The sequence below is a fragment of the Falco cherrug genome, chromosome 3 (assembly GCF_023634085.1).
Source record: "Falco cherrug isolate bFalChe1 chromosome 3, bFalChe1.pri, whole genome shotgun sequence".
NCBI classification, from domain to species: domain Eukaryota; kingdom Metazoa; phylum Chordata; class Aves; order Falconiformes; family Falconidae; genus Falco; species Falco cherrug.
The window spans coordinates 29,560,491-29,573,771 of NC_073699.1; the positions used below are offsets into that span (position 1 = coordinate 29,560,491).

At 37.4% G+C, this 13,281-nt stretch overlaps 1 protein-coding gene across 5 annotated transcripts in view; it reads right to left on the reverse strand.

The window, feature by feature from the left end:
• The window catches only part of VPS13B (vacuolar protein sorting 13 homolog B), a 478,367-nt gene that overhangs the window by 81,431 nt on the left and 383,655 nt on the right, over positions 1–13,281 (reverse strand). For all 5 annotated transcript variants that reach the window (XM_055706070.1, XM_055706071.1, XM_055706068.1 and 2 more), the window contains one exon: positions 2,873–3,072. In XM_055706070.1, coding sequence (XP_055562045.1) covers positions 2,873–3,072 — 200 coding nt within the window. The remainder of the gene's footprint in view (positions 1–2,872; positions 3,073–13,281) is intronic.

Below are 13,281 nucleotides of genomic sequence, written 5' to 3' on the forward strand. Positions count from 1 at the left end.
GAAAAATCTTCCCAAAACAATAGGAATTTTATACAGCTTTCAGCCTGTTCTACCTTAATTGCTTTCAAGTATCCTGAATGTGACAACAAAAAACAGGAAGAAAAAAATATTTCTACAAAACAATTTGGTGATCATTTGAAGGAAAGCATTAATTCTTGTCACTTACAATGGATGCTGATGTTGCCTGGAAGAGCACAGATCTTAAAAGTCATATGCAAGAACTTGCATCTGAGTGCAGTACATAATGCTAGGGCTGGTCACAGGTTTTGCAGTTTACAATATGACAAAAAATACCTTAAAAATGCAAAGTTTAACCTGTTCAGAGAGCTTGTTGCTCCAAAAATGGAATTCTGAGATGCATTAAAAACTGAGTAAGAGATACCGCCAAGAAGATGACTAGAAAGACATACAAAAGGAAGTGGTAGCGAGGCGGGGTAGGTCTCTTCTCCAAAGTAACAAGCAATAGGACAAGAGAAAATGGCCTCAAGTTGTGCCAGGGGAGATTTAGATTGGATATTAGGGAATATTTTTTCACCAAAAGGGTTGTCAAGCATTGGAACAGGCTGCCCAGGGAGATGGTGGAATCACCATCCCTGGAGGGATTTGAAAGGCGTGTAGATGTAGTGCTTGGGGCATGGTTTATGATTCTATGAAGGACCATCTCAAACACAAGTCTTGAGCATATACAGCATTTGAACTGGATGTGCTTTAAGTTCTCAGAGTGAGGTTTAAGTGTAAAGTTTTTTGAAGTTTAAAACAGATATTCAGAAAAATATCTAATAAAAATTGGCATTAAAAATCCAGAAGATTCATACACTTTACAGCAAAATAAAAGGCAAGCAGACATTCCTTTCTTCCAGCTTTAACAAGCAGTGCTGCTTTTCTCAAATCAAACTTCTGTTTGAGAGAATCACAATAATGGGGACAAGTCCTTTAGTCTTCAGGTACAGAAGCGGGCCCAAAAGCAACAGGGAAGACAAGGAAGCAACTAGCAATTAGTAAAGAAATAAGACTTAGAACCAGCATGAGGTGAGATCAAAATCGCCAGACAGTAGAAGTCCATGGTAGGGGCAGGAGTAATGTAACAAATCAGGTGTGCACATGAAGAGTAGTACAAGTTCTTTTCACTAGGGAATACAAATTTTCAAATACGAAAAAAAAATAAATATCACAAGGTGCCTAAAGAGAGTGTAGTACAGCTGTCAAGAAGGAAGCTCTTCCTTCGCCTGCATCTACATGTAAACCTGCAGAAAAACTCAAAAAAAACCCTCTTGAATCACAGCTACAGCCAGTCCTGAGCTAAATAGTCCCGGGCTACGCAAGTCACCTCCCTAACTTAGCGCTTCTCTACTGCAGTTTGTAGAGTACCTCTGGGCTCAGGGTCCTACTCTTGGTCTAGTACCACCTCAGAGGAGCTCTGTGTCACGTGAGCTGATCCCAGAGGCCTCAGTCCCCCACTGATAAAGGGGGAGAGGAATGCTTCCCTCCCCGCTATTTTTATCAATTCTAGTTTTAGGCAGCTGAAAGTTGAGAGCATGGAACTCCTACTACCATATTCACAGATGAGGCACTGATTTCACGTAAGCTCTCTAGGCCCTGCTGCAATACAAATTAACAGTAGTAGAAGATGACATCCTGGTCAGAGCTGGTAAAATCATTAACTGTAAATAAATTAATTTGAATCAGAATTGCTAATGCCTTTGTCAGCATTCTCAAATCTATTCTGCCAAACCAAATAATTATTTTCTGCAAAAGCTAATTATCCCAGTGTATACTCTAAAAATAAATGGCTTTTGCAGATTTATAGACATTTTTCTGGTCCTTGTCAAAACCCCACAATTTTTTTTTTGGAAAAAAATCCACCCAACCACCCCCCCACCCCCAAAAAAACCAACCACCCACCCCAACCAACAACAAACCAAACAACCAAAAAAAACCCAACCAAAACCAAACCAAAAACCAACCACCAACTTTTTATTATTAAGAACACATAGTGAAGCCAGGTACCTGTGAATAACAAATCCAAAAGAAGCAGAGAAACAAACTGACTTAATTTATTAAGATATAATTTTTAAGAATTTGTATTATTCAATTAGCCCTATTCCCAGCACTGTGGTTTTAAGAAATTTGAATGCAGATTCTGAGAAAAGACCTAATGACATGACTGTGTCAAAATTTCCTTTCTGTGTTTTATATGCTTGATTTATATATTTATTTTATAACATTTGGTGTGAATAGATACTACAATAAAAATAATTAAAACAAGACATATTTTAAAGCCCACTTGTTTAAGCCCCACAGAATCTATTTTTCATTTCAAGAACTCCCGTGCTTCTTGGACTGGATTCAAGTTGTGGGCACTTTCAAGAAGGAGACGATAGCATGGAAAACTGAATATTAATTGCTACAAACAACAGTTTATAATTACTCTCCTGAGAAACTGGTGTAAGTTTAAAAAGAAAGGATATGTATTTCTTAAAGCTACCCCTAGACATTACAGACACATAGCTCATGGACAGACAAACACACACACATCAGAACAGGGTCCTAGATATCAAGTGTTAGTAAATTGATCCCGTAGTTTGAAGGGAACACACACGTACAGCTACAATACATGGCTTAAGCAGTATTTAAAAAAAAAAAAACAAAACGCTGTACATAATTTTTCAATCAACAGCTTCACATGAAAGAATAGATACTTATTTTAAAAGGTAAAATAAAACCCACTGAAAACAAACAAGCAGAAAACCCTAACCCAATGAACTGCTGTAGGCTGCAAAGCTCTACAGGTTTTCATGCAAATTTATTTATGAAATCTCAATTATCCGGCCAGTCCAGCTCAATAGCAGAACCATCAGCAACTTATACAGACCTGCAGCAGTCCTCCTCTCAAATCGATGTATATTTTTGGAATAGATTGCTCTGGGCCAGGATCACCACTGTGCTTACACCACTTGGCTTCCACATTAACAGAGCAGCAAAAAGGGCCCATCAGAGATCTGGCTCTTTCTTTGAGACTTGTTTTAAGTAGGAAATCTTTTATGTCAAGGACAAAAGATGATCCATGGATTCCTGAAAAGAGAGAGGCAATTAATCCCACGGGTGGGCATTCTCCCAACATTTATGTGCTTATTTCCTGAATTCACTTTACCATGAGCCTGGGAATCTCTGCCCTCCTGAATTCACTTTACCATGAGCCTGGGAATCTCTGCCCACAAGCAATTGCTCACACAAGTAGCATCACTGACTCAACTCTCATGAAAATACTTATGCGGACAATTGCTCTCCTCTCCAAGCAAGAGCATCGTGGTTGGGCCACAAGACTTGTGATTTGTTTTTTTTTACCTTGCTCTTCCGACGCTGTTGAGCACAGTTTATAGTGTTGCAGTTACGAAGCAGGTATGTCTCATGCATATGCCTTACAAAAAACTATTTGCCAAAAAATTATGACTTTTTACATGTGTGAGTATTTTAAGGTTTATGAGAAGAGACATTTTTCATTAAACCATGAAATCTTTTTCAAAAGAGTGTATTAAGAACAAGAACAGCTGCTTCGCTTGATTATATTTTAAACTGATAAGAAATAGGTATTTTGAACGATTCTCTCTGCTTTTGTTCAGGTTAGTTATTATAAAATACTGCCTTGCTAGACTTTAGAGTGCTTAGCTGGAGAATAAGGGCAATGTTTGAATTCAAATAATTCAAAACAATTACTGTAACTCAAAATACGTAACGTCTGTTTACCAAAAAAACAGTTTAATCCAAACTTTTCATGTCACAACCATTTGCACTTCACACAGCTTTATAAAACATAAAAATGATAATGGCAGGTTAGATTTATGACAGAACTTACATACTCTCATTAAAGATGCAAACATTTTTAGGAAAGAAACACCATCTAGAAATGTCACATCTCTTGTGAATTTAACTTACTGCAAATCACTGTTTAATAACACAAACCATACTTAATATCACTGTATTCCTTTTGTATATTTACATTAAAAATACTGTATCAGAGACTGGGTTAAGTTTTTTTTTCTCTTCTGGTGCTCATACCTGGACTCAACTCTCTGAATACTGGATGTCATTTTCTAATCAAACTTTGTATTTGCAAAAGGCAAAAAATTAAAAACCACCTAAGGCTTACACACAGATGTCTCAAGGTACAGTTCCATTTTATATTTTCATACCTTTGCTTGTAGAAAAATCCCACAAAACCACAACACGCTGTTCTGAATACATGCATTAAAACTTCTCCCATGAACCTCTTCTAGAATCCAGAAAGAAGCCTGTCTGCATCCTGGGAGTTAAGATTTCATAATACTGAGAAATATTTTATAAATGGAAGAATTTTTTTTTTTTTTTTTTTTAAATCCAGCTTCTACTAGGAAGGTGGGCTAACAGTCCCCATAGCAGTAACGGCATTGAACCCAGATCAAGTAGGAGCCACAAACAAGAATCTCTCCCTTGAGCAGTCTGGAGTTCAGTCAGAATGATCAAGGGCTCGAGCAAACAAACCTTTGCCTCGTGCCAACCAAAAGGTCTGTTGTTACCAATTGGGAAAGGGGTTTTAGCTCTGGATTGTTTAGGCTGGCTTCTGAACCTCTGGATTATTTAAGCTGGCTTCTGACCCTCTGGATCTAGTCTCATGTGGAACAGGTTTATAGGACAGAAACTATTCAGTGTTTTTTCGACACTGAACTTCAGTGATAATCAAGAAAACTAACGTCAACACACCCTGACGCCCCTCCTTTTGGTCCTGGTTCACTCGATTCTGTAAACTGTGGAATGAAGCAGCTTCACATACAGCCTTACACCAAGAAAAAGAGGTGGTTTTACAGGAAGGGCTCACCCTCATCCCGCTATGCTCAGTCTAGTTATTTTAAGAGGCACTACATGGAATATCTGGAAATTCAATTTTTTTATACTCTACATGCAATTTTGATTATAAAGAGGAGAAATTTTTGGTAGCTATTGCACAATTCTGCAATATACAGAAATGTTCTATAGTTTTATTGGAACATGTGCCAAGTTGCAGAAATAACAAAAGGGAAAAAGGAATGCCAGAATACAAGTGATTTTATTTATGTTTTCTTTCACTGGGATTACACTTGGAAGGATTATGCTTCGCAGTCTTTTCCTGTTGTCATCTCAACTCCAGAAAGTACAAAGAAAACACAATATTCAGTGGCTTAGAAACAGAAGTGAGCATTCCGCACATAATACTGCTGGTTCAAAATTAGCAGCGCCTTTCTCAAATGCCATGTAAAAAATGAGAAATGAAGACACATTTAATAATAAGAAAGTGTTGGTAAATTTTAAATAAATGAAATAATACAGGACACATCCATGGATTGTGTCCCACAAATACCAGGAAAAGCTCAGGGACTCAATAAGAGATTCTTGCTTTCTCGCTGCAACCCAGATTGCTCTTGTATATGCAAGAATGACACCCTCGTCCCTCTTGGATAAAGAGATTCTCAGAAAACATTAAGCTCTTAACAAAAAAAAAATAAATAACGCAGAGTGCATTCAGACAAACTTGCACAAAATGATGCCTTGAGGAACCTTAAGGAAAACAAATGAAGAACAAGTATGCGTAAACCCTAAAAACCAATAGTGAATGAAAAGATCTCTGGGCTTGAGGAAAGCTTTAACGGGGTACCATTACTATGGAAATCCTAAAAGGATGACAATAGAAAAGAAATAATCTCACATCATAAGGGAAGGGAGTAAAGAAGTACCAGTATGCACTAGAAGTGAGCTTATTTTAAGATTGCTAAATGCCATACTAATAAAGTGTATGCTCAGTTAGTGAAGCTGCTTTCCTATGGCTAAAGCAATTAATTATCTCAGAAAGGTAAAGATGCAAAATAATTCTCCTGTTTTTCTCCCTCCCACACACTATTTTCAGTCAGTCCTTTCACACATCTCTCACAAACTTCTATTGTAGAATTCTAACTTCAGTTTAAACAGATTAAATCAAAGTCTCCATTTGAAGTGAACTTGAGATGGCACCGCACAGAGGTAATATATCTTCATAAACGATTGTTGTGGTATGTAGAAGTTAATTTGTTCTGTTTGGATTATTGCTCATGAACACCAACACGCTTTGCAATGCGTGCAATAATTTACTTCTAGGAACAAATAGTTTCAAGACTTTTAAAATACTCGTCCAAGAGACTAATAAATATGAAGCACTTGCTTTGGACAGTGTTTAAAAAATGCTGCTAGCCCTCCATTGTCAGACTCCACCCAGACCCACAATAGCACCGCAACGTGCTGCCACACTAACTGAGCAAAATACAACTTACACCAGGCTTCTGGATGCCATTGGAAGGATCACTTTTATGATGACATATACTCAAAAGGAATATCCAGGTATTGTTATATGGTTGGGAATAACACAGGAGCGTTTAGAAAAAAAGCTAGTACTTGCTTAGTAACGTCAAGAAATGAACTTGTTCAGAAATCAGATGAAGATCATTACAACAGAATACTGAAGAAAATTTACTAAAAGACAACATTTACTTTGATATTCTAACATCTTTCTTTTTTACTCAGTAGAGACGATTCATGCTAACATTTATGAAGACAACTCATAGAACCCGAGTACCCTAATTTAGCTATAAATACAGATATTTAAGGGTTTGTATATAACTATAACATAGCTATATTAGCATTTACCAATACTAGGAGGCTCCGTGTGTGTTAAACTTCAGTGTGCATAAATCCATTTATATGTGTAGGAGAAAAAAAGAGTTGGCCCATTTTAACAGATGCAGAAAATACATTAAAAGAAACCTTGCTTTACAGTAACAATCACTTAGTGTTTAGGCAAAACAGGTGTTAAGAAAGAGTTCTGTTATTTTTCCTGGTTCACAGACAAAGGGAGAGACAATGTTTTGACATTAACTATGGACTTTCTGTTTTCAAAAACATTTTAATACTGATATTTGAATCAACTCCAAATGAAACAAGTAAAAATGTAGCAGGAGGTTTTTTTTCCTTCTGTTACGCTCTGTGCGTTTGCTCTTCCTTAGATAGCTGCAAATCCTGTTTGGTTCATTGCACTGTCACCTAATACAACATAGAGCACAATTTTAATTGGCAAACTTCTACATGGGAAAAGAGTTGTAAGAAAATGGAAACACATGTATTATAATAAATATTGCAAATAGCAGTGGACTGTACTTGAGCTATCTTTTGAAAAACCTCTTGGAAGCTAGTAGCTTTGCTACAACTTGTAGTGCTAGGAAGAAAACTTTTCCTGAGTGTGGGGCAGCTCAGAAGCAAGACTGTGTCCCAGAGCACAGAGGCTGCCACGCTGGTTTTAACTGGGCAAGATGCACATGAGTGATGCAGTCTTCCCTGACCGCAGCAGCTGGCAGACTGCATTCCCACCCAGAGGGTCACGGTGCGCTCTGAAGGAAGAAGTCCAGGCTCTCCCATGGGCCCTCTGAGCCTGGGCGGCAGAGATACAATCTGGCTGCTGAAAGTTAATTGGCAAGTGGTTTTCCTTACTACCTTCTGCTTTAATGCCACACGTTACTAAGGTGATAATCTGTGATATTTGCTTCTGAGCATTCACTTTTCATATTTGCAACTTCAGCAGCTGGCCTGAAGTTGCCAAAGATACCAAGACAGCTTTGAATACATAAATATGTTATATCTAACATATTGACAGAATTATCTACATTACTTTTTCCTCTTAAGAGAACTTCAGATTCATCATGTAATGAGTAGTTATTCTACAGTTACACTGCTCTGTTGACAGGTACCCTTTACAAAGCAGCTTCTGAGAAGAAAGGGTAACAAAGCTATGAAAATAATTACAGGGGAAACTCTGCAGCTAATTTAAAAGTCAGCCAATTTATTCAAGTCTGGAAACAGCAGTAGCAAACAAATGTTGAGACATAGTAAAGGACAATTTTCCAGGAGAGACTTAGTTAACAATCCGCTGACTGCACTGGATTTCTCATTAGTGTCGAGTTGAATCTTATGATAGTTCATTCTCCCCACGAGAACAATATTTACACATTATCAATTAACTATTCTTTGGTGAAAGAGAGTTTTTCAGCATTACATGGGGACACATGTGGGCTCTGTAAAAACATGAGATGTGTAACACACGGTAAACAGAAAGTAATGATCTTAAACAGGCCAAACCCTTGAATTCGTCACTAATAAATGTCCCCATGCATTCAGCAGTCCTGGCTGCTGGGAGCCTGTTTTCTTCAAGTACTTCAAACACTAAAATCCAGGAACATTTATTATTTTAATCCATTACAGGCAGTGCTTGATTTAACTTTATTGGTTGTGGTGGTGGTAGTAGTTATAGTGGGGGTAAAGCTATGTTCTTTTACACATCATTTCAAAAGGGCTTAATTATATTTTATAGCTCAGGCCAGGAATCCTGCTTGTTTTGTGTCTAACAAGGTTCAAACGGAGTTCAGGTCAGTGATGAATCAGAAGAGAAGTCAAAGATGGTTATCTATTTGAAATGAGCTCATCTCCCTTAAAGAAAAACTGGGCAGGTACATCATGTTCATTACACTACTGCATACTAAATAGCTGAAAAATCTCAATTCACTTGCTGATTTAGTAATTTTGGATTTTGTGATACCTGATCAGGGAGAGCATATTAAAGTTAAGATGTAAAGGGATTTTCATTTTTGGTCAAGGCTGTCTTTGGTATACAATAATTTAGAACATATTTGTAAAGCTCTGTATTGCTCTACCTTATCTTAATTAAGTGGAAAAAATGCATAATGGAAAACAACAAAAGTAGCGTTCATTTTTTCATCCATGAGTTCAGCTTTCAAAACAGAGTGCTATATTCATGTGAGTAATACTTGTATTACTTGTATCTTGTAATTCTTGTATCATAGATGTAATTCTTGTATCATAGACACTTTAATTCTAGATATAAGCGGTTTTTAGAAAAGTCACTAAACATTCCTACTCCAGCTTTATAGATGGGCATGGGGAGGTTCTTCAATTTAAAAACAATCTATGTATTTCACATCTTAATTTTAGGTGGTTGGTTGAAAACTTTGGTTTATTTTCAGGAGATAGCCAGGACCTAGAACTGTCACTGATTTATAAAGTTGTAATACTTAGCACTACTAAATCAGACAGTGAACAGTTGCACAGTAAACGAAGCATTACAAAATAGTGGATGCCTCTCAAAATGTAGCCCTATATAACTGCCACAAGGTTGAACTAGAATTACAGTGTTAGCGTCTTGCTCCTCTGCTCTGTGCTTGATTCGCTGGATTTCAACTGCTTTAATAAACGAGTCCATGAACTAGAGGGTAACTGCTCTTTATAAATAAACCATCCTGAAGATAGTGCCTGGCAGAACCTGAGCTCTTTGAGCCTCTGTAACCCAGTGAATTATGCTTGTGGAAGTCCAAGGATTGACAGATATACCCAGGCCACACAAACCAGACAGGTTTCCCTACACTCCTGGGATGTGGTTCCCCAGGGTTAAGGCTAGGCCAGGTCCAGGCTCCTATGTCTCTATCTTCCCTTCTCTTCAATCCTTCCTCCCCATCTCTCCTTTACATACTTCTCCGAATTCTCTTTGTGCCAGCACGGTCACTGCAGTGTACCTGTCCAGTGAGCCAGCTGAAGGAGATGATCTTGCTGGGAACTTTTCTTTCCTGTTGGGTTAGTTTTTCAGACAGATCAGTGCCCTGACTCAACTCAATGAACAGCTGCCTGAGTAACAGAGCTAACACAAGGCAGAGTGTGGAAATGTGTGGCCACAGTAACCTAAACTTCCTATGGAATTGCACCTTTTGTTTGGGCAGCAAGCTGGTGATCCCCGCCCCCCCCCCCCCCCCCCCAATTTTTGTCATGAAAAAAGAAGAGATCTGTTGCCAGTATGTAAACAATTTAAATAACTTAAGGAACTGATCCTTAAGACTGGGCAATAATGCCTGATCTCTGTGTTCTGTACCTCAACACAGCAAAACGTAGACTGAACTGGAGGGATTGCACAAAACCATAAAATGTACAAAGAAAACTTTCAGCTTTCACTGTTCTTTGTATTTTCTCATGAATGTAAATACCCTATAGAATTGACTACCATGAAAATGCTCTAACACCTACTACTGCCACATAAAGCATTGGGACCCACAAAACAAAAGAAAAATATCTGAAAAACCCACACAATTACTTTCACAATTAAAGTTTAGCAGATTACAAAACCAACCATATATTTGTTCTGAATCAAATTTCATTTGGAGTCTACCTTTTAAAGTTGAGTTATTTAAACTATAAATGCAGTTCTACAAACCTAGCGCACAATGTAATCAACCTACAACTAACTTTTTGTTTTCTCCCCCGCCCGTGAGTTAAGGTGCTAGTTCATCAGTAGCAATTCTGAACCCTGTTACAAAGTATCAGTAGGGAATCTAACCAGGATTAATAGTGGTACTCAGTCCTGGGATTAGGTGGTGTCCTGTTTCATGGATTTTAGGCCATCTGTTCTTCCCTCCTACATTATACTCCTGCAGAACTATAAACGCACCTCCACCTCAGGGACTATAGAAAGGAATTAGAATTCTTCTGCTTTTCATTATCACAAGATTCAGTAACTCATTTCACTGTCAGGATAATCCCCTTTTACTCTTTCTTTTGCGCTTGCAGGGTATGCCAAAATGACAAATAAAATCCCAGATGTTAGAGACCTGATGAGGTCTCCACCTTTTCTTGAGTGTTGGGTTTAAGCTACTTGGGACATGGTGTCAAATCTGACAGCACCCCGATGCCCACACCCAATATTCATTAAGGTTTGTTAGTGATTTGTATAGCTGTCTACAAGCTACACTTCCACCTCAATCCTCAGTGGCCATTTAAATATTTAGTTTGTCCTCTGGCTTTTACTGACAAAGAATTAATTTCCTATTGTTCAAGTGTTGGAAAGAGTTTATATTTCTTTCTAAAAGTAACAAAGGTCTTCTGGGTGTTGTAAATGGCTTGTTACTGCTGCATATTATTTTAGGTAGTCATATCTAATTCAATGTTTTATTTCCCCATGGGCTAACTTGCCTATCTGCAGCATCCAAAGGCTATGACAACGCCTTAGCAGAGTTTCCTCGAGAGGGTCAGTTAACTCCAGAATGAAATTTGGTCTTTGCTCCACACCAATTAATAGCTGAATTTAATTTTGAATACTTCTGTAAAGTATGTAATTTCTTTCAGGTTTAGTAAAAATACTTGTGATTATCATACACTCAACAAGTGTTTATTCCCCCCCCCTTATTTATATGCTAAAGTAATCATCTCTGCATGTAGGACAAAGGGCTGGGGAATTCTGTCTATGATCTTTGGAATATTTTATGTCCCTAACTCCCTCAGTTCAGACACTGAACTGCAAGACTTCCCTCCTGTGTCCAGCCAGACCAAAATAAGGCTGCACCGAGAGGCTACAGGCTTCTTGCTGTCTTTCACTCTGGGGAGGGTACAGTCCTCAACTTCTCTCATTTATCTGCTCTTTTGGCAGGTAGGTAGTGCTAATTTCAACACCAAGCCTAAATTAATTGAAAGCCATATGTTTAGAATTGCATTCTATTTCCTAGTATTTCTTGCTAAAAATTATTTCAGCTTTAATAGCATGTGACTGTTCTAGAGCAAGCTACATAGCTCAAGTGTGATAGCAAGCAGTCTAAAATCTGGGTACATGGCACTCGGGAGCTCTAACCACTTTGTAGAAGATGCCACATCCTTTACAGGATGAAAATCACTGAACCAGGTCTAACGATAGTTCTTGAAGTTGGGGTTTTTGGCAACAGTACAAATAAGCTGCCAAAAATGAACTAGATGTTTGTTATCGGCTTGTATGAAATGGGTACAAGTTTTAACTTGTAACTCTAAGTCACAAAATATAAAACAAATACAGATAACCATTTTATTTAACATCAGTATGACTTGAACTCCTACCCTTAAGGGTATCTGAAAAACTATACTGGTAGCCTTTTCTAAAGTAAAATGAATATCATCTTTTTTTGGAAAGGGATTTTGTTTTGGTTTGCTTTTTGCCAATATACTGCACCACATTCTACAACAGTATTACTTTACTAAAACCCAAATACTCGGGATTTCACCAGGAGTATGGAGGAGAATGTAAGTATTCCAGCAGAAATAGTAACCATGTTGTTATAAGTAACTGTTGTATTAAAACATGAAAAATGTCCAAAAAATTAAGTCCCTTGACACACTAAAGGTTTGGGGTTGTATAACAGTGCAGCAGGATATGTAGAAATGGAGGTGTTTTAATTTGATCCAACTGCAATGAGAGTGTTCAACACTTACAATTTATTTCATTAGAAGTGAAATAATTCAACTAATTAGCCCTTCTGTTTTTTAGAAGCTACATCTTCTACTTTCATGAGAAATTAAGACAAAAAGTTAAAACTGAAGGCCTTTAGTTTTCATGGTTAAATAGAAAGACTAGAGGGAAAACTGATAATTAAAAAAAAATGTTATATGGCAATCTTCTGTCTTGATTTCAGCAAAAAAAAATAATAATCAAAGCATTACACAAGGTCACACACTTTTGTTTTCCCCCTATAAGCAAGGAAAAATGCCGACAATACATTCTTGTGAGTTTTTTTTTGCTAAATAATTCCTAGCAAATAGGATTCCTTACAAACCAACTTCATCTCCTACGTTAAAACTCATCTGGAAAAGGGGTCGTTTACAGTGTTTATAAAACACTGCCACATAAAATGTGTAAAAAAACATATTTCACTAAAAATAGCTTGCGTAAGTATGGGATTAGAGTAGTTTCTACTGCTATAATTGTTCCTTTGTAGTTTTTTCCATGATGTTTCTGAACAGCGTTTTTAACTATGTTTATTAAAGTCAGCACATAAAAAAGGATCAAAGAGAAAGCTAGTGAGAACCAAAGAAACCCCAAGCGTATTGTGTTGTCTCACTGGGGAGTTATGCAGATTCAAGTAAACAAGTGCAAATTGTTGAGGTTTTAATGAAAATTTTCTACAATTATTGTATCTGAAGTCATTCTATATAATAACATCTGTACAGCAGATGGCCATACTGTACAAAAGGCAAGTAATGCTCCTTTTTCTTCCTCTGTTTTAACAGTACATCTGAGATGACTACTTTTGTCATTGTGCTTAGTTTGGTTCAGCAAATAATTTGTAAAATGCAGCTGTTGCAGATGGTCACAATAGTTATTTGACTGTAAAATCAAAGACACAGTGAAGTATTTGGGTATTAGTTTCATTCTGTAAAAAAAATATCTGA